This window comes from Rhinatrema bivittatum, chromosome 1 (genome assembly GCF_901001135.1).
Source record: "Rhinatrema bivittatum chromosome 1, aRhiBiv1.1, whole genome shotgun sequence".
NCBI lineage: Eukaryota > Metazoa > Chordata > Amphibia > Gymnophiona > Rhinatrematidae > Rhinatrema > Rhinatrema bivittatum.
Genome location: NC_042615.1, coordinates 809,376,685 through 809,398,715, shown reverse-complemented (window position 1 = coordinate 809,398,715; position 22,031 = coordinate 809,376,685). Strand labels below are relative to the sequence as shown.

The 22,031-nt window shown below is 46.3% G+C and overlaps 1 protein-coding gene across 5 annotated transcripts in view; it reads left to right on the top strand.

The window, feature by feature from the left end:
• FAM219A (family with sequence similarity 219 member A) overlaps positions 1–22,031 on the top strand; it is a 301,158-nt gene that overhangs the window by 235,674 nt on the left and 43,453 nt on the right. For all 5 annotated transcript variants that reach the window (XR_003853115.1, XM_029581351.1, XM_029581335.1 and 2 more), the window contains 2 exons: positions 11,181–11,283; positions 20,453–20,533. Coding sequence is in view for 4 of the 5 variants with exons in the window: in XM_029581351.1 (XP_029437211.1) it covers positions 11,181–11,283; positions 20,453–20,533 (184 nt within the window). In the remaining variant the exon portion in view is untranslated. The remainder of the gene's footprint in view (positions 1–11,180; positions 11,284–20,452; positions 20,534–22,031) is intronic.

The window sequence follows — 22,031 nt, the reverse complement described above, 5'->3', positions numbered from 1 at the left end:
AGTGGATACGCGCGGCTCCGCGCGTATCTACTAAAATCCAGCGTACTTTTGCTTGAGTCTGATGCGCAAGCAAAAGTAGGCTGTTCGCGCGCCTCTTAAAATCTACCCCTAAGTGTTCCTCTTAGGGGCGTGAGGGTCCCCGCTGCACATGCGCCCCAGTTCTGACCCTGAATAAGCAGACTGGGCCAGAACTGGTTCCAGACAAGGAGAGAAAAATCCATCAAGGTCCATATTCCGTTAGCTGGCAAGCAGGCAACTTATCCGGCTCATGCTAGCCATGTAACTTGTCAGATATTCAGCGGGACAAGTCTCCGACTGAATGTACACAGCTAAAATTATTCAGATGAATTTATCCATTCCGTTGAATATGCACTGCTAAAGTTATTCAATGTTTACCTGCAAAACTTTAGACTTAACTGGCTACATACTGAACAAGGTTGGTTAAGTTTATTATTTATTTATTACCATGTTATAATGTAAAATATTCTTATATCTATTTAATACCATGTTATAATGTAAAATAGGGCTGTTACCACCCTATTCCTTTAGTTATCTGGAAACCGATGTGATATCTCGATCGAATGTCGGTATACAAAAGAAATAAATAAATAAATAAAAAAAATAAGTAAAAAAAAACAAAACCCAAAATCTCTAGAAGCCAGCAACCCTGATCCCCCAAACACCCCCCCCCCCCCGATGCCCACACCACAAAATAATTTTGAAAAAGAGGGCTGTAGCCTCTGGTACTCCAAGTCCCCCAAAATTAATTTTTAAAAGTCATGGGGCCTGGCCACCCCGAGGCTCTTCTTTCCCTCTCCTCCCCCCCCGGGGTGTTTAAAATAAAAGCCTAGCTGTGATCCACCCTTCTGCCATGTTCCAGACCCACCCGGATATCCCCAAAACCCCAAGGACAAGCCGGGAGCCGGGAGATTCTAAGCTGCATTGCTCTGGCTGCAGTTCTTGTAACGCATCCTGCTAACACTGCTCTCAGAGGGGCCGATGTTACACAGTGCGCTCACCCGAGCGCACTGTGGAACCCGCATTCGGACGCGGGTTGAATAGGCGCTAATCCACCCCTAACGCATGTGATTGAGGCTATTAGCATTCACTCCAGATGCAAAAAGAAAATGTGCGTCTAGGAGAGGCACATTTAGGGGTAGATTTTCAAAGGGTTACGCGCGTAACCCCCGAAAACCTACCCCTGCGCACCGAGCCTATTTTGCATAGGCTCGGCTGCGCGCGCAAGCCCCTGGATGCGTGTATGTCCCATGGCTTTCAAACATGGGCAGGCCGGGGGAGTGGTGGCGGTCCGGGGGCGGGGCCGGGGACATGGCAGCGGTCCGGGGGCAGTCTGGGGGTGGTCCCGAGTCCTCTGGCACAGTGGGCTGTACCGGGGGTTGGTGTGCCGGCAGCCGGCTGGCCGGCATAACTCGAAGAAATAAGGTAGGGGGGGGATTTAGGTAGGGCTTGGTGGTGGGTTAGATAGGGGAAGGGAGGGAAAGGTGGGGGGGGAGCTAAAAAAAAAAGTTCCCTCCAAGGCCGCTCCGATTTCGGAGCGGCCTTGGAGGGAATGGGGAAAGCCATCTGGGCTCCTCTCGGGCTCGGCGTGCGCAAGGTTCACATGTGTGCACCGACCCCGGATTTTATAACATGCGCACGCCAGCACACGCATGTTATAAAATCGGGTGTACATTTGTGCACACTGGGTAGCGCGCACAAATGTACCCCACGCGTGGAGGAATTAAAATCGGCCCCTTAGTGCTCAGCAATTAACACCTGCCTGGAGCAGTACATAAGAACATAAGAACATGCCATACTGGGTCAGACCAAGGGTCCATCAAGCCCAGCATCCTGTTTCCAACAGTGGCCAATCCAGGCCATAAGAACCTGGCAAGTGCCCAAAAACTAAGTCTATTCCATGTTACCATTGCTAATGGCAGTGGCTATTCTCTAAGTGAACTTAATAGCAGGTAATGGACTTCTCCTCCAAGAACTTATCCAATCCTTTTTTAAACACAGCTATACTAACTGCACTGACCACATCCTCTGGCAACAAATTCCAGAGTTTAATTGTGCATTGAGTAAAAAAGAACTTTCTCCGATTAGTTTTAAATGTGCCACATGCTAACTTCATGGAGTGTCCCCTAGTCTTTCTACTATCCGAAAGAGTAAATAACCGATTCACATCTACCTCAGTAGTTAATTACTGAGTACATGTAAAACAAGTACAGAAAAGCAGAAAAAAATGCTTTTCTGTATTTGTTTGAAATGTTTAAGAGTAATTTTATTAAAAAGGAACAAGGTTTAAGAAAAAAAAACCAGTTGAAAGTCAGGTGCAGGAAACGGACACTTAACTGACAAGCGTCCATTTCCTGAGCCCCCGGCGTCTTGTTTTCCTAACCGGCAGACGGCCAAGTTAGGAAAACCGATCGGGGTCGCGACCCTAGCGCCTCCTTGCTAACGTGACCCCCTGTTTTAAATATTGCATGGCCGCCCCCCTTGGGGGTGCCTGGGGCACAGCGGGCGCTGACTGTTCAGCGCCCGCTTTCTACGCAAATTCATTGCATCGTCCCCAGAGTCTTTAGTGCACAGATCGTCACGATTAGAGCAGCACAGGAGGCCACCAAGAGCACAGTTAGACTTTAGTGGCTCCGGGTGGAGGGGGCCCGGGGAGGGGGGCAGTCTCCTAATTTAAATATCTTGGGGGGGGGGGGGGTGAAGTAGGGCCAGCAAGGCCTTGGACTTTTTACAGTTTTTTTGCTGGAGGTGGAGGCTCGGGCACGATGCCCCCACATCGGTAAAATAATTTTGGGGAGTGGAAGGGGGTGGGAAGACGGGATTGCCGGTCTCCAGGGGCGTTTTTTTTTTCAATCTAACCGGCTTTATGCCTACCCTAGTCAGGCAGGTCTCTAGTTTTCTGGGTGCGTACCCCTCCAAACTGAGCCAGGTAGTGCTGATATTCAGTGCTGCCCCCTTCCCCCCCCCCCACCCCCACACACACCCTCCCTCCTTTTTATTATCTAAGTTTTAGCTAGATAATGATTTGCCCCGTCAGTGGAGGGGGGGGGGGGAGATATTTAGTCCCCAGGTTTATCCAGCTAAGAGCCAAGGGTTAGCACTCGGGCCTGGTTGTTCGTGCCAGACCTGCTGGAGCTGTAATTGATTGCACAGGGACCCCCCTCAGCTCGTTACAGCCGAGATACTTGCAAGCGTGGGTAGGGCTGACCCAGCAGATACTGGATTTAAAAAAAAAAAAGCAAGCCGGGGCCCCCGGCTTCCGGGCTGGTGTTACAGCCGTTTAGAGCGAAGTCGCAAATGGTTTTAACTTCACGGGCGCGTTTGGGAGAGTCCTGGCATCCAAGTGCGGTGGCTGCAGGCCAGGCCTAGAAACCATTAACAAGGAGTGGAAATGTTCCCCATGAATAATGTAAGTAAGAGCTTGCTCTGCTGGTGTTGCACTTTGATATCGAAATTGTCCTCATCCAAAAGGAAACCCGGAGATCAATGAGTCTAGAAAAAGCAGTTCTTCTAATTCTAATGCTGGGCAGTAGGAAGACACATTAATCGCTCACTTTTTTCTCTAAAGTAAAGAAAAGAGAAAACAATCTTACAAGTATCCTTGCAGCACCAGCCACACTACTTTGCAAAGGATTGGGGGAAAAAAAATCTGTGGTTTTTTTTTTTTTTGCACTTCCATAACTCCAGAGGCCGAGCTCCGCAGGTCATCTCTGGAAGAGCCTGTGCCAGCAGAGACTAAATGACCCAGGCACCTGCTTGGGCAGGGGAGGGCTGATGATTGATGACTTACCTCACTGGCTTTTTCGGTCCAGTGACCTATACGTTTTATAAGGGCTGAGCAAGTTAACAATCTTCCGTGAAGCGTCCTCAGGGGTTTTTTTTGTTTTTGGTTGTATTCCATCCGGAACCGTGTTCTGATGATCAGAGAGGCAGCCGTCATCCCCTCTCTCTCTCTATCTCAATTACCTGTAGAGCTGGTCTGTCGCATCCTGTTTACCTGTCACCTCAAGGTTTCTCCTCCTGTGATGCTGCCTCTGTCCTTGTCTTGTGTCGCTGCTGAGGGTTGGGGGGTGAGGAAAGGGGAAGCCGCAGCTCTTGTTGACTAATGAGGCTTGGCGGTCTGATTTTAAGCAGGCCTTCTGGGGTTCTGATCTTTTCTTTCTTTTTAAGTTAAAAGCTCTATAAAACGGAGACCCTTAAATGGAGGGGCCCGGAAATAAACACCATGCAACCAGGAGCCCTAAATGCCAGCCTTCAATTATTCCCCCCATCTGGGAAGAAGATATTCATTTGGGGGACTAGCGGTTTCCTTGACTACTGCTATTAATTTAACGACCCAGCAGTCATTGTATAAATTTGATGCGGGAAATTACTGTGAAATCCTATAGGGTGCAAAGAAACCAGTTTATTGACACATTATTTTAATGCCTTTTCACTGGCAAGCTGTCCATTCCCTAGCTGTATTATGTTCCCTCTCTTTCTTTCTCTCGACTTACTCACGGCAGCCAAACTACTTTTAGTCCACTTGACTGCCCAGAAAATAAGTGAATCGTTAAAGGCATTAGAACGATAGGGGGAAGGGGTGGGGGAAGTTGGATGGGTGATCAGAAAGGGACGGGCAATATAAATTTATGGTTCATAATGTGATAGGAAACTTAGGTCTTTGCTGAGTCCGTTCCAAAGCGTCTGATCATTTTGACTTAAAAATAAAACCCTTGCCTTCCTGGATTGTTTTGAGTTCAGCAATAAGGGGATCCTACTCGTGCTCATCCGCTAACGTAGCTGGTATCATTCAATGCAGAAAAACGTGGCGGAGCCTGCCGCGCCGGCGAGACTCGGTGGGGTTTTAAGGGTCAGGGCTAACAGGGGTGAAGGATGGCTATTAAAGTAGGGGGGTTCTGGACATTTGGTCCCTTGCCTGGGCCAACTGGGAACAAACTGGGAAAATGGGCAATTGCATGGGCGCTCATGTCTATTAAATCCCCCCACGCCCGCTTAAAACCGTGCGCATATGTGCGTGCGTTCAGCCTATTTTATAACATGCGTGCATATGCGTATATGTTATAAAATAGTTGCGTCCCCTGGCCGCGAGCCGGAAAACGTGCACGTGTGCGCCTGTTTAAAAGTTTCTTATCGTATTATGAACCATAAAATGATATTGCCTGTCACCTTCTGATCACCCATCAAACCTCCCCCCACCCTTTCCTCGTCCCCCTATCATTCGAATGCCTTTTATGATTCACTTATTGCAAGCACACTACTTTATATTTCCTGGTACTGCCATCTTTTTCTCATCTTTCTGACACCAAGAAGAGAGTATTAGCTCCTGAAACCTGTCGAGAAATGTATTAAGTTACTCCCGTAAAAAGGTATCATCTTATACTGTCTATTTTTTTGGTTTTTATTTGTTAAACTTTATTTGTGTGCACTTGACTTACATAGTAGTTATCTTCCGCCTTTCAACAAGCAAGTACTAAAGCAGGTTGCAAATACCCAGAGCTGTCCTTGGGGGAGGAGAGTGCACATCGGGGTGATGCCCCATGCTTTAGATGGGCCCCGTTCCATCGTCTGGAGAGCCAGCAGGACCGAGCTGTCCAGTGCCCCTGCTGCCATTTCCCAGTTCTCTGGCAGCCCAATGCTGCTGCCTCTCCCTTCTCCCCTGTCCCCTCCTTCAGCGACCGCAACCCGGCTGGGCATGTCTGGGTTCAAGGCTCGCTATTGGCCCCTACGTTCTTCAGGGAGGAAGAGGGGAATGGATGACGCACCTCCCCACTCCCTCACTCTGGGAGAATACAACACAGTAATAAGAGTACGTCATAAAATCAAAACCATCAAAGGTGTGGAAGAGTGGCCTCCTGGTTAGAGCAGCAGGGTGCGAACCGGGGAATCCAGGGTTCAACTTTTGCTTTTCCTGCTGGTGCTCCTTGGGCAAGGCACTTCACCCTCATTGCTTCAAGTGCAAATTTAGATTGTAAGCTCTCTGGGGCGGGAAATACCTACTATACCTGATTGTAACTCACCTTGAACTTGGGTTTGGAAAGGAAGGTAATTTAAGTCCCAAATCCATCCCACCCAATGCCCCCAAGTGTAAAGCCAGTTAGAAATGCAGAGGAATATAGTTATATATTTATATGCAGAATGAATGTGATGGCCATTGGAATACCATGGATTGACAGAATGAGCCAAGCAACGGAACTATTGGAGTTCTGAAAGCCAAGAAGGCAGCTCAGGTTTACCAGTATTTCTCTTCTGCCTCCAGCCACCCAGTCTAGCCTCTTGGACACTGCGCACAGCAGCAGAAGTGAAAGACTGGCGCTGGTACAGAGCAGTGCCTTGCAGCAGAAGTGGAGGCATTAGCAGCCTGGGACGGAGATCGTAAATGAGCTGCTGCACTCACTAATTCTTTGGTTCCTTATCTTCCTTTCCTTCCTGGCAGAGAAAGAGATGGGGCTTAGTGGGGGGTAGACACAGAGGAAGTGATGAGACTGGGGCACTGGGGATGAAAAAATGACAACCAGCGGTGTTACAGGGTGGGTGTATGTGGCTGGAAGGCGCTGGCAGTGAAGTGTGGATAGATGTGGGGGTGGGGTGGGGGTGGCTGGAAGGCACTGGCAGTGAAGTGTGGATAGATGGGGTGGGGGTGGCTGGAGGGCACTGGCAGTGAAGTGTGGATAGGTGTGGGGGGGGGGTGGCTGGAGGGCGCCGGCAGTGAAGTGTGGATAGATGGGGTGGGGGTGGCTGGAGGGCACTGGCAGTGAAGTGTGGATAGGTGTGGGGTGGGGGTGGCTGGAGGGCGCCGGCAGTGAAGTGTGGATAGATGTGGGGGGGGGGTGGGGGTGGCTGGAAGGCACTGGCAGTGAAGTGTGGATAGATGGGGGGGGGGTGGCTGGAGGGCACTGGCAGTGAAGTGTGGATAGGTGTGGGGTGGGGGTGGCTGGAGGGCGCCGGCAGTGAAGTGTGGATAGATGGGGTGGGGGTGGCTGGAGGGCACTGGCAGTGAAGTGTGGATAGGTGTGGGGTGGGGGTGGCTGGAGGGCGCCGGCAGTGAAGTGTGGATAGATGGGGTGGGGGTGGCTGGAGGGCACTGGCAGTGAAGTGTGGATAGGTGTGGGGTGGGGGTGGCTGGAGGGCACTGGCAGTGAAGTGTGGATAGGTGTGGGGTGGGGGTGGATGGAGGGCACTGGCAGTGAAGTGTGGATAGGTGTGGGGTGGGGGTGGCTGGAGGGCACTGGCAGTGAAGTGTGGATAGGTGTGGGGGGGGGGGTGGCTGGAGGGCGCTGGCAGTGAAGTGTGGATAGATGGGGTGGGGGTGGCTGGAGGGCACTGGCAGTGAAGTGTGGATAGGTGTGGGGTGGGGGTGGCTGGAGGGCACTGGCAGTGAAGTGTGGATAGGTGTGGGGTGGGGGTGGATGGAGGGCGCTGGCAGTGAAGTGTGGATAGGTGTGGGGTGGGGGTGGCTGGAAGGCGCTGGCAGTGAAGTGTGGATAGATGTGGGGGTGGGGTGGGGGTGGCTGGAAGGCACTGGCAGTGAAGTGTGGATAGATGGGGTGGGGGTGGCTGGAGGGCACTGGCAGTGAAGTGTGGATAGGTGTGGGGGTGGCTGGAGGGCACTGGCAGTGAAGTGTGGATAGGTGTGGGGTGGGGGTGGATGGAGGGTGCTGGCAGTGAAGTGTGGATAGGTGTGGGGTGGGGGTGGCTGGAAGGCGCTGGCAGTGAAGTGTGGATAGATGTGGGGTGGGGGTGGCTGGAAGGCACTGGCAGTGAAGTGTGGATAGATGGGGTGGGGGTGGCTGGAGGGCACTGGCAGTGAAGTGTGGATAGGTGTGGGGGTGGCTGGAGGGCACTGGCAGTGAAGTGTGGATAGGTGTGGGGTGGGGGTGGCTGGAGGGTGCTGGCAGTGAAGTGTGGATAGGGGTGGGGTAGGGTGGGGGTGGCTGGAGGGCGCTGGCAGTGAAGTGTGGATAGGGGTGGGGTAGGGTGGGGGTGGCTGGAGGGCGCTGGCAGTGAAGTGTGGATAGGGGTGGGGTAGGGTGGGGGTGGCTGGAGGGGCGCTGGCAGTGAAGTGTGGATAGGGGTGGGGTAGGGTGGGGGTGGCTGGAGGGCGCTGGCAGTGAAATGTGGATAGGTGTGGGGTGTGGGTGGATGGAGGGCACTGGCAGTGAAGTGTGGATAGGTGTGGGGTGGGGGTGGCTGGAGGGCACTGGTAGTAGGGTGGGTGGGGGTGGATGGAGGGGTGGAATGTATGTGATGAGGGGGTGCATGTATATGCTGGGGGCGTCCCTCCTCATTTTCACCCCCCCACACACACACACACACACACTTTTCACTCCATTCCCCCTTGAAATCCTTCCTCCCCCACGTTGCTCACTTCAGCTCTTCGTGGTTGCTCGGGGCGTGAGCGTCCTGCTGGCCCGTTCTTCCTGCAGCTTTTTTTCCCCTTACGTTGGCGGATGATGGGCTGCCATGATGATATCTAGACACTTTTCTCGACTCACGGTGGCCAGATGATGTCATCTGATTTCCCCAAAGTTTCCAGGGTTGTTTGGTTTTTTTTTGTTAAAACCAAAAAAATGTAATTTCCCCATCAATTATGTTTTATCGGGGATGTATTTTTCTTCCGATCAAAAATGAGACGTCTTCCTTATGTACAAAGCATTCTCCCCCTAAATACAGACTTGGAGATTTTTAATATCAGACAGTATATCAAACAGATTGAATATTTTTTTATTTTTATTTAGGCATCTTATATACCGTTGTTCCAAAAGAAGATCACAACGGTATACAAAAGCAACATTCATATTTTAGGTCAACACAACATCTAAAACATGTAAACTAGAGGGCTGAGATGATAATTTGTGATCATTAAAATCCATGTCAATAACCTTTACATATTAGTCAGAGAGATGTCTTAATACACTTAACATCTCTCATTTCTTGTCGTTCACTTTTCTAACATTGACTATGTTTTTAATATTGTAGTTCTCTGCATATTGATATTTTATGTTAGAGCCATGTTTTCAGCTCAAGTTTGATAACTCTTTCTCGGGCCGATACAGTAAAATCGCGGGAGAGCAGGCGAGCACACAGGCCACTCTCCTGTGCACGCGATTCAGTATTTTAATTTATTTTAATTAGGGCCGGCGGTAAAAAGAGTCGCTAGGGACACTAGCGCGTCCCTAGCGCCTCTTTATTGACGAAAGCGGCAGCTGTCAGCAGGTTTGACAGCCAATGCTCAATTTTGCCAGCATCTATTCCCGAGCCCGCTGACAGCCATGGGTTCGGAAACCAGATGCCAGCAAAATTGAGCATCCGGTTTTCGAACCGTCAGCCGCGGGCCCATTTTAAATTTTTATTTTTTTTTTTACTTTTTTAAACTTTCGGGACCTCCGACTTAATATCGCCATGATATTAAGTCGGAGGGTGCACAGAAAAGCAGTTTTTACAGCTTTTCTGTGCACTTTCCGGTGCCGGCAGAAACTAGCGCCTACCTTTGGGTAGGCGCTAGTTTCTGAAAGCAAAATGTGCGGCTTGGCTGCACATTTTGCTTACTGAATCGCGCGGGAATACCTAATAGGGCCATCAACATGCATTTGCATGTTGCGGGCACTATTAGGTTCGGGGGGGTTGGACGCGCGTTTTGGACAGGCTATCACCCCTTACTGAATAAGGGGTAAAGCTAGCACGTCCAAAACGTGCGTCCAATTGCCAGCTAACAGTGTGCTCTGTCGGAGCGCACTGTACTGTATCGGCCTGTCTGTTATCAAACTACATGGCCTATCTAGTCTGCCTATCCACCCAACTAATTTAGCTTTACAATTCCCATCATAGGTGGTAGAGCCACCATAGACGCTCCATTTATGAACCAGCCACACGGGATTGATCAACTGCAAATTTATGCAATTTTAGTCACCTCCCTGAGCCAGAATTCTGAATATATTCATTAATGTCCCAAAGTCCCTTGCTGCAGTGACACAGCTCCCATTACAGGCTACAGGAACACTTTTGTCACATTCTGATTTTATTTTCACTCATGGCAAATTGACATCCCTAGCTGAAACAAATGTGTTTTACTCTATTACTTAATAGAATAAAGAGAACAACTTATTTTTTAATTCATATTACAACATTTGAAATTAGAATAAAATAGCACAAAATTTCATGAAATCATTCAATGGGACATCATTTGTATGCTTTGCCCTGCCAAAGGAGATATCCACTGTCCACACATAACTCTTCCAACGCAGGACTCCATCACAAGCACGTATTGGGGTCTGTTTTCCAAAGAAGTGGCCACCCATTGGGTGGGTAAAAACAGAGTTGAAACGTGTGAGTCAGCTGAATGGGGGTAAGTGGATTTTCAGCCACTGAAAATTACATTTACACTTTGGTCATGTGCACAAACTTGTCTGCATAAGAAAGGTGTTGCGCAGTGCATGCATTAGATATGCATGTGTGCCTTATATTTTCAAAAGGTATGGGCATAGATGGCTATGCTGCTAATGATGCCTACGTTAATATCATTATTTTACTTGGCCTGAATATGCTCACACATTTTTACTTACATAACCATCCAATTTATAAATTCCACAATCATGGGTAGCTTGTGTTGGAAAAGTGCCATATTATGTGTGGACTTTCAGGTGCACTTGTATCTTTGCAAATTTATCCCACTATGCATACTCTATATGCCCTAACCCTACTGTTATTCATACAGCAAACTCCTAGACATCTAATTCAGCCTATGCAATGTCCTGGCCTTTCAGTAGTCATTTCCGCACACAGTTTCATCTACGAGAAGCCATCTAGGTAGGAATGGAAAGGAAACAACCATAAGAAGTTAGAATGGGAAGTGGTCCCAGGACCTTTGTGATGGTGGAGCAAGGAGAAAACATCAACTAGGGCAAAAATCTCCTGAAAACTAATGAAATACTTTCCTGATTAATTGCTTCTTCGGATGGAACTTGAAGACTGAGGCCTCGAGTATTCTAAATGTGAAAATCTGCAAACAGTTTATGTTTGTATGTTGATGATGTTTTTTTATTATCTTCCCACAGTCTCGCATTGTTTGGCTTGGTTTTAATGCTTTCACTTCTGCTTTGTACCAGGAAGCTACGTAGCAAGATCTATGATTCTCACTTTTTCTCTTTGGTTTTCTTGAGCAGAGAAGCAGAGAGAACTGGCCAGGAAGGGGTCCCTGAAGAATGGCAGCGTGGGAAGTCCAGTTAATCAGCAGCCCAAGAAGAACAATGTGATGGCAAGAACAAGGTAGAGGCTTTGAGCTTTTAGGAGCAGTGCGTGTATACCACCAGAGTGTGAGATCTTCCAGAGGCACGACCCATGTGTACCAAATGGCACTCGTTTACATACTGCCTCTCACATGCATACACTTTTACACTCCCATAATGCTCACTCGTACTCACACATACCTCCTTAAGCATTTACATAAACACACATGCTCAAAAGCATCGACTTTCACTAACACACACACTTTAAAGCAGTCACACTAGCAACATATACACTTGTGCGAATATACATCCATTCTTACACTCATGCATAAAATCACACTCATGAACAATCACGCGTTTAGAAAATCAGATTTTAAAAAACTCACACTTTTTAATATTCTGACACCAGTTCACAATTCCTGAACACACAGACTCCTTCTTAAACTTACTTTTGCATTCATAAAAACTCAGATACACACTTAGTCCCATACACCCATTCACACCTCTAAGCACCTTCACATCTTCTCTTTCACACTTGGAAGCACCTGAGTGCACATATATGCAGATATATTTAGAAACACTCTTGCGGACATTAGACACATCAATAACTTGCACTCTCAAACACTTACAAAAAAACATACAAACAGTCTCATAGAAACATGATGGCAGAAAAAGACCGTACGGCCCATCTAATTTGCATATCCGCCCAATTAATTTAGCTTTATAATTCCCATCACTTCCTTAGAAATCCCCTGTAGTTATCCTATGCTTTCTTGAATTCAGATAGGGGTAGATTTTAAAAAGCATTTACTCGAGCAAAACTGGTTTTTGCTCGAGTAAATACACTTTACTCAAGTAAGTGGGCTTTTCAAAATTGCTACAATATATGCCATTGAATTGTCCATAGGATTTACTCAAGTAAGTGCACTTTACTCGAGTAAATAGCTTTTGAAAATTGCTACGATAGTATGTCACATTTACATGCGTAACTCTTTTGAAAATGACCCCCATAGTGTTTTAGTTTCCACCACTTTCACTGGGAGGGCTGTTCCACACATTCACCACCCTCTCTGTAAAGAAATAGTTCCTAAGATTACTCCACTGTCTACCTCCTTTCACTCTCATCCCATAACCCTCGTTCTAGAACCTCTTTTCTATGCATGGAAACCTTTGGGATATTTGAATGTCTCTGTTATATCTCGCCTTTCCTCTAGGATATACATGTTTAGATCTTAAGTCTATTCCCATATGCTTTAGAGCAAAGACTACTGACCATTTTAGTAGCCACCCGCTGGACTAACTCCATCCTGTTTATATACTTTTGAAGGTGCGGTTTCCAGAATTGTCACAGTATTCCAAGTGAGGTCTCACCAGGGACCTATACAGGGGCAATATCACCTCCCTTTTTCTCTTGACCATTCCTCTCCCTATGCAGCCAAGCATCTCTCTGGCTTTTACTGTCGCCTTTATCCACCTGTTTGGCCATCTTAAGATCATCAGATACATTTACCCCAGATTCTGTTCTTCCTTTGTACTTAGAAGAATTTCATCTCCCATACTGTACCTTTCCTTTGGGTTTTTGCATCCTATATGCATAACTCTGCTTTTTTTAGTATTAAATCTTAGCTGCCAGATCCTATACCACTGCACGAGCTTCACAAGATCCTTCCTAATGTTTTCCAGACCTTCCTGGCTGTCAATCTTGTTGCAGATTTAGATATAATTGGTGAAAAGTCAAACCTTTCCCGATAATCCTTCTGCTATGCCACTCACAAAATTGTTGAAAAGAAGTTGTCCAAGAACCAATCCCTGAGGCACACCACTAGTAACCCCCCTTCCTCGGAGAAAACTCCATTTACCAGTATCCTTTGTCACCTCCCACTCAGCCAGTTTCTAACCCAGTCGGTCACTCCAGCTCCCATTCCATGGGCGTTGAGTTTATTTATAAGTCTCCTACGTGGAACGTGTCAAAGGCCTTACCGAAATCCAAGTACACTACATCTAGCACTCTCCCTTGATCCAACTCTCTGGTCACCCAATCAAAGAAATTGATCAGATTCTTCTGACAAGACCTTCCTCTGGTAAAATCATGCTGCCTCTGATCTTACAATCCATTCTAATAAAATATACAATTTCTTTGTTACAACTAACCAGCGACATGGATGCTGGAGAATTATGGTAACTGCCTTATGTACAAAGGGACACCCATCTGTTCCTGAGAGACAGGAGGCTTGAACTGGAGTTTCCTGTGGCACAGGACGCGCTATGCCAGGAGCCATGGAGCCAGCCCTGAAAATCCAGCAAAGCTTATTTCAGTTGATAATCACCAACTGAAAGACAAACTGACTTGATGAAGGCTGTTGGACAAAACTTTGCTAGTAGTAATTTCTCTCTCTATTTTATATTTGGTATGATGAGAAGTTTGTTCTTAATGGGTAGAAAAGTGAAAGGTTGAGTCGTCTACAGTGGCTTTTTCTCAGATATCTAATGGTAATAAATATCGGAGCAAACCTAATTATTTTAAGTGAGATCACTGTAGACATAATCAACTGTACATGGGATAATTCACATGAGAACAATGTCTGTCCTGCAAGCAGATTTTTAACAGAGGGAGTTCAGATGCCTTGATCAAGATCATGGTGAATGGGGAAAGGAATCAGATCTCCAGAGTCACAGCAACTGTGGCTTTACCACTGCACTGGGGACGCGCTGGGCCCTCCTCCCAAGGCTACATTCAAGTCTCTAGACACCTCCTCCCACCACGACCACCACCACAAGTGCAGAGAAAGGCGACCAAAATGATCAGGGACATGAAACGGCTCCCCTGTGAGGAAAGGCTAAAGAGGTTAGGGCTGTTCAGTTTGGAGAACAGACGATTGATGGGAGATATAATAGAAGTCTACAAAATCATGAAAGGACTTGAACAAGTTAATGTAAATCGGTTATTTACTCTCTCAGATAATAGAAGGACCAGGAGGCATGCATGAAGTTATCAAGTAGCTCATTTAAAACAAATTGGAGAAAATTATTTTTCACTCAGCGCATAGTTAAGCTCTAGAATTCATTGCCAGGGGATGTGGTTACAGCAGTTAGTGTAACTGGGTTTAAAAAAGGTTGGGATAAGTTCCTAGAGGAAAATCCATAAACTGCTATTAATCACTAAAGAATAGTAGCATGGGATCTATCTAATGTTTGGGTACTTGCCAGATACTTGTGGCTTGGATTGGCCACTGTTGGAAACAGGATGCTAGGCTTGATGGACCTTGGCCTGACCCAGTATGGCATGTTCTTATGTTCTTATATTTTTCTCAGATGAGAACAGGCTGCAAGTTAATTAAAGGCCCATATACTTATTTTTTTGGCCGGCTACCTCCTTCCTTTCTTGGAGGCATCTCAGCAATCTCTCTTCTGCCCCACCATCTCCTTTCCTCCATCCTTTTTCCTTCTTCTCCCCATCCCTTTTTTCTTCTGATTTTTTTTTTTATCCTCCATACCTGCTCCTCCCCAGCCGCTCATGGAAACAGGCACTCTAATCAGAAGCTGCCCCTTCTCCAGGACCCCTGGTAAATGAGGCCTTATCCGTAAAGGCGCCCTGGAGAGCTGAGGCGGGGCAGCCGCAGAGATCCTCACGGCTCCAGCTGCGCCTTCTGCCTCCTTTGACAGCGTAGTCTTCTGTGTGGGGCGTGCCGGCTTTATGGGCGGCTGCTGCTGCTGCTGGCGGGCCCCGTATGCTTCGCTCTCTCCGTGCTCCGCGTTTCACACCACTGTGTGCCGGGAGAGATTCCAGGAGCCTTTGCTGCAGAGTCCAATACCTGCCCTCAAGAGAGGAAAATACCGCTTACCTCCGCGTGCTAAAGAAGGGCAGGGATCCCCACACCCCCTAGATGTCCTCCGGAGAACTTGATAGGGTGGATTAATTTGCTGACTACCTTTTTGGTGGTTGCCCGAGACGGTGTGCGCAGTTAGAGGCCGTACACTGGAGGAATGGGAGAGGAAGAAAGCACCTGAATGAAGCATAAAATAGCCAGAAAGGTTGAATGCCCACAAGGGAAATTCATTCTTGCCCCTGTTATCAAACAACTATGGTATCTGTTCCCGTTAGTTTGGGGGGGAGTGGTTTCCCCCTCTGCTAGAAAGTAACTGCAGTAAAAGGATATACTCAGGACACTGAGCCGCTCTCTGCGTTTACTGCCCACTAAACGGTCTGATCGGCGCTGAAGTTCCTCCTTACAGCTTTTCTCGAAAATTCACTTCTCTGCTTTTTTTTGCCTCCTCGTGCGGGGTTTCGGTAGCTCTCCTCTTATGGCGGCAGGCTTGGGGTGTTTCGTTAAACGTGACAAGACTGTGTTTCTCTGCTGCAGGTGTTCAGAAGGGGGATGGGGCATAGAGCCATTCACTCCCTGAGAGCGACAGCGACTCTCCGAGGCGCCCAACAAGGATAATCAGAAGGCCACGTCAATAGGGCCGAAGAGTGTGGTTGGGCCTCTTTCGCAAACCATCCCGGAAAGCACATACTTTTTTTTTTTTTTTTGGCTTGGTCCTCCCCTCACCTCTTGCAGCCTAGCAACGGGAGAAGCGCCAGGCCCATACCCACGGGATCCAGGCTGAAGAAAAACTCACATTTAAGGTGGGGTGGCCCTGAAGCGCATAAAATTTAATTCAGTAGGCCAGCACCTGGAGCGGGGGTGAGGGAGGGACCGGCACCAATGCCGGACCCTTTTAATTCTTTAAAATTGAGATGGGGGCGCTTGGGGAAGATGCGGCAGGGCCAGAGCTTTGCCGCTCTGGTGAGACGGAGGCCTGTAGGCCTGCGAGCTGTGTTGTTTCTTGTTAAATAGGGTCGCCGCTTAACTGAATGTAGCCGGTTCAGTCTAAAGTTATCCAACTAACCATCATCAAAAAACTTTATACATGATCGGCTGTATTTAAAAGAATGTCCTTTTATGTTTAAAATTATCTGGCTAAGTTAGCCGGCTGACTTTAATTGGGGGTGTTCAGTAGGATGTTTATCCCACCAAATATCCAGAACAAGTTATACAGCTAACTTTAGCTGAGTAACTTGTCCGCTACCCGGCTTACTGAATAAGGACCTCTATAACCCTATAGGAGTAGCAGACAAGAGTAAAATGGAGAAGAGAAAGGAGACACAGCAGAGAACAGAACACAGGCCGTTTTATTTTCAGAAGTGAAAAGGTGCTAAATCGTGTTTATGTGAGATTTTATGATGCGTATGTGTACGTCTAACCATGTATCCCATATATATATTTAGATATGCAAATAGATAGGTACACATACATATGCTTTTAAAATTCCAGGAAATTGGATGTCTTGAGATAACTTTTGTAAAACAAATAACTCTCGCCCTCCCCCAAAATGTGATTGCTAACCAGATTTTAACCTTTATAACAGCTGGCAAGAGCCGCAAAGTGAAGCATCAGCAAATGCTTCTTTACCTGCTCGTTCTTGTTACTCTTGTATGCATATCGCCTGTCCTTACCACTTAGGAAGCACATCTTAAGACACCTGATATCTAATCGTGTCCAGATTATTTAGAGCTTTAATACATACAGACTGCAGGTGCACTCTCTCTGAGGTCGAGATTTAGTTAAGGATTCCTGGTTAATGAATGCCGTGCTCTGTCAGCAAAGGACAAAGAGATTTATGATGGCTTTAGCAAAGAAAAGCATCAGGCCTTGATGACAGAAGGATCACATTCCCCTACCCTCTCTCTGTTTGTACTTAATTGCACCTTTGTAGCAACCCTACCATACCATAAGGACCCTACCTCTTGGAAGGCTGCCCTGCAAATATTACAGTGGGCTTTGGAAGACCGGTACATCTCCTGCTGGGAGTAGCAGATCGTTAAACAGAACGAGCTGGACTGCTGGTACCTATAGGCTAGCAGAAGAGCTCACCTCAGGTCACATGCGCGGCACCAAACACAGAATAAGGGACCATGATGTAGAATCGGAGGCATGTAAACAAAAACTGAACTGTAAAGCGTGTGAAGCCGACCCTTCTTGCAGTGCAGCAGTGGAGAAAGTGAAACAGAAATGCACTTCCTCCTTTACTGAGTAAAATGAAAGCTCTAAGAACTGCAGATTTCCCAAAGATGACATTAAAAAAAAAAAAAAGAAAGGAGAAAAACAGGGAGAATAAAAGCCAGGGAGGGGCAAAGTACAAACAATTAAACACCCCCACACACACACTGCAGTAATCACTAAGTGTGAAGTTTTTAATGGATAACGCATCACTAAAGGATAAGTTACAATTTTAAAGATAGTTTTGTACTTAAAACTGAGTGATAACGGGACATGATTCATCACACTTAACAATTAACATTGATAAGAAACTATGTTACCGAACCTTATGGCAAATTTTAGTATCATTTATGTGCCTTATTGCAAACCGTTGTGACGGTCCCCACCGAACGACGGTATAGAAAAGATGTAAAATAAATAAATAAATAGATGATTTTAATGATAGTTTACAAATTTCCAATAGCACTAGTCTGCAATTTCATTTCTCAGTTCTTTCAGCACTCTGGGATGTATAACATCTGGTCCACATAATTTGCTTCTTCACCCCAGTACATCTTCCAGGTTCACTGAGATTTGTTTCAGCTCCTCTGAATCATCACCTTTGAATATCATGTCTTACATCTTTCTCAGTGAATACCAAAGCGAAGAATTAATTTAGTCTCTCTGCTATGGCTTTGACACCCCTAAGGGGCCCCTTTTTATCCCTTGATCATCTAATGGTCCAACTGACTCCCTCACAGGCTTTTTACCTCGAATATACCTTAATCTGTTCATGGAGGATCAATTCTTACTTTGTTAGCTATTTTCTGCATGCATTTATTTTTCCTGTACATGATTTGATTTTTCTTGTTTCTGACTGGCTTTACTGCTACATTTCAAACATAATTTAAAAAAAAAACAAAAAACCCACAGTCAGCGTCTCGATCCTTGGAGTCATTTATTTATATATTTATTTATTTATTTATTTATTATACCGAATTTCATGACTGGAATCACATCAACCCGGTTTACAATTAACAATGTGTGTAAGGCAGAGAGTAACATTTTATTTATTTATTTATTTATTTAAGGTTTTTATATACCGGCAATCATGACAACATATCTTGCTGGTTTACATAAAACAGGGGTGCAGTATATACATCAAACATAGTAATCAATATTTCCAATTCAAACTTCAAATACAGTAAACAATATTATGGATGTGAGAAAGTTACAATAAAACAGGGAAAATTAACTAGTCATCTTCCACTCTTCTCTCTCTTTCGCTATACACATCCAAAACACTGCTAAAAGACGTTGTTTCTTTTCTATAGCATCACCAAAATTGATCCTTTCCTTTCTGAACACACTGATCCAGGGGCGGATTGGCCTATCGGGGGATCGGGCATCCCCCGGTGGGCCGGTCGTGCCAGTCACGTGGTCTGCCGAGTGCGTCCGTGACAGAGCCGCGCTCGGCAGACCACATGGTATCTCCTGGGCCGCGAATCCCCGGGCCGGCCTTCATCGTGAATCCGGCGCTGCACTAATCCTTATGTACTCTCTCTCGTTATCTCCTGCTTAGACTACTACAATCTGCCACTCACAGGTTTCCCAATGAACCTTCTCTCTCTACCACAATCTAATCAACATTCAGCTGCGTGCCTTACCTTCTGCCATTGTGTCTCAAGTCACTTCAATGCCTCCTTGTCTGTTCCTACACACAATGCAAGCTTCTCTCACTTGCCTACAATTGCGTTCACTCTGCGGCTCCTCACTCCCTCTCCTCCCTAAACCCTTCCTTTGGGAGTCCATTCATTGGGCAAGTCACTCTTCTCTAAGGCCTTCCTTTCCATCGCCAACTCCAAGCCCTGTGCTTTCTACCTTGCTGTGCCGTATGCGTGGAATAGGCATCCTGAGTTGCTACAAACCCAACTTTTTAATCTTACTCCCTGGTTCTCCTGATCGTACCATTGTTGGTTTGAACTATTTTATATAATAAAAGAAACTCCCTGACTCTCTGAATTGTCTTGTTTATCTGTCTAGGATAGATTGTAAGCTCTGTGGAGCGGGAACCGTTTCTTATGCGTACTTATACAGCACTGTATGCATCTGGTAGCGCTAGAGAAATAAGTAACAGTAGCAAGATACTCAAATACTGTAAGGAAGCACTTAAAGTCTGGAATGCATGAGTGAATAGAGTGCCATCCCTACATTCCCAAAAACATTAACCACAATTTCTTTGGCTTTAATGGCAGCTCTGTCTGCAGCTGGATGCTTCCATAAATCCTGCCAGTAATGTAAGACTTTTTGGTTACCTCATAGATTGTCTTAGGCTGAGGATTTATGGGACACCCTGAACCAAGACGTTAACAACAGAATACACCCCTCTTGTGCTCCTAGAATAGGCATTAGATGGAGGGCAATTGTTTGTGTTGTTTCTGGTTCCGCAGCCTCGTGCCCTTGTCAGCGGGCTCCTCACTGAAGCAGTATCCACCCTCCACCCTCAGATGAATTGGACTTTCATTATTAAATTTCCACTTGCCGATTGGGAATAAAAGGGTTTCAGAAGTCTATCGCGTCTTAATTCCAAAAAACTCAAGACGATGTACAGTTTTTACCAAAACATGATAATGTAAGCCATGTTTAAAATAGAAGAATATGTCTGACCCAGCTGCATAGTGCTTTGGTCCTGATTATTGTGAGCCTAACGGGGGTGAGGGGAAGAAGGGTGGGTGTAAAATGGACTCTGTTCGTCATATTATTTGATGTTCTTTTTTAGTACAACTGTATATTACCTTTTTTTGTGCAATGATGTTCTTAATGATGGTTAATTATTACGATGGAAGAAGTTTCTATGGATTTTTTTTTCTGGTCATAGTTAATAAATATATTTTAAACATAAAATACAAGAATATAAGCAGCTCAGAAAAGCTCAGCACAGTTCAAACGTGTAACTTAGTCTGAGATGCTTCATTGGGGCATCTGAGGTTTGTTGCTTTTTGCCCCTTTAGGATGTGTATGCACTTATTTATTCTAAAGCTATGGTATTCTCAAAGGGTGTCCGATGTCCTAAGAAGGCCTGTAATGAGAACTGTAATCAGCATGAAATCTACCACAGAGTTCCCTGACAAACCCTCATTGTTTGAGTCATGTTCGTGCCAGAATAATACCTGTTTTCTGTTGTTTCAGGCTGGTTGTCCCAAACAAAGGCTATTCGTCTCTAGATCAGAGTCCAGATGAAAAGCCTCTGGTAGCGCTGGACACAGACAGGTGTGTATGAAGAATAAGAGACCTACAAAACACGTCACAGGCCGCCAGTAAAGAACGTCCGGGAGCACTGTCCAAGAGAGAGAAAATGTAAAGAGAATTTTGAAATCCACAAGCAGCACAGTGGAGCGAATACTGCTTTCCAAATATAGTAGCCAAGTCATCAATTCATCAAATCGGTAACTCCATTGCTCAAAAGATACAAGAATTTTTCAACACAGGGGGACCCTGTGTTGAAAAATTCACAGGGGGACCCTGTGTTGAAAAATTCTTGTGTCTTTTGAACAATGGAGTTGCCGATTTGATGAATTAAATATTTGTGTATTTAAAAAATTTTGAATTTTGGGACTGACTTTATATTTCTGCATCTCCTTGGTGACTTGGAAGAGAATTTTGAAAGCCATTTCCATGGGTGAACCTCTCCGTGTGTGCGGGTAAACTTAACGCAGGTAGTGCCTCTGCACACATAACTTAACCCCCACTGAGAGGAGGCATCCCCCGGGGGAGGGGCTTCCACTTGCACACACACTTTCGGATTTTCAAATGCAGGCACGTGGGTTTTCTCAGGAAAACGACACGCACAAATTAGCAGATGTAAATGCGTGTGGATAGTTTTCCTGGTATAATTTGTAAGTGTCCTTGCACTTTGAAAGTTGGGGAAAGTCCGAGGGAGTATAGAGTAGCCACAAACTTTGCACCTACGAGGGTGGTTAGAATATTACACGGAACAGAAAATCCAAGAGCGGCGAGTTTTGATCACAGGAACTGGCAACAAAGGACATGCTAGAGGGGAGGCAGAATTATAAAGTAGGAAATGATTTGCCCTCTTGGTAGGATTGAGAGAGCCATGGACTGAGGTGTTTGACAAAGGCTTCGCAGCAGTAATAGACTTTGAGACAAGTCTAGGGGGAGAGCGAGAGAAAAAGAGGTCTTGGTGAATGCAGAGAGAAATCACAAGGTTCAGAAAAAGCACTGTGTGCCGTCATCCATCATGATTCAGGACATCCCATCCTGGGTTCGTAGAGGGGACTCTCAGTCCTCGCTCATCAGTGTCTTCTGTGGGCTGACTTAAGGGTGCACTTGTTCTGAGCTCCAGAGGGGGCTGAGGTTCACGCCCCTCTGACCTCGTTTGGCCACTACATTGGCTGGGCTGGGCAAGTGAGTGAGATTAGAAGTAGAATGGAAGGAGCTCAGAGCCATGGATGAAAGAACCCGGTGCATCAGTCTCGGCCCCTTCCCTTCTTCTAATCAATGATATTGATTCCAAATAGGCTGAAAGCCTGAGGATTGCAGAAGTGGCTGCCCGGTGAAAAGAAAATTTGCAGAAGTTTTGGACCCCATTTTTTGCACTTATGAGTGATAGGGGGTTCGTTAGTTCAGTGGGTGCACTGAATGAGATCTTATACAGCATTCTCTTTTAATTCTGCTGCTTCTGTCTCTGGTGGTGGCAGGGATGTTTCTCGTTTTGAAGGGGTTTCCATCAAGAACTCTGGTACTGGGC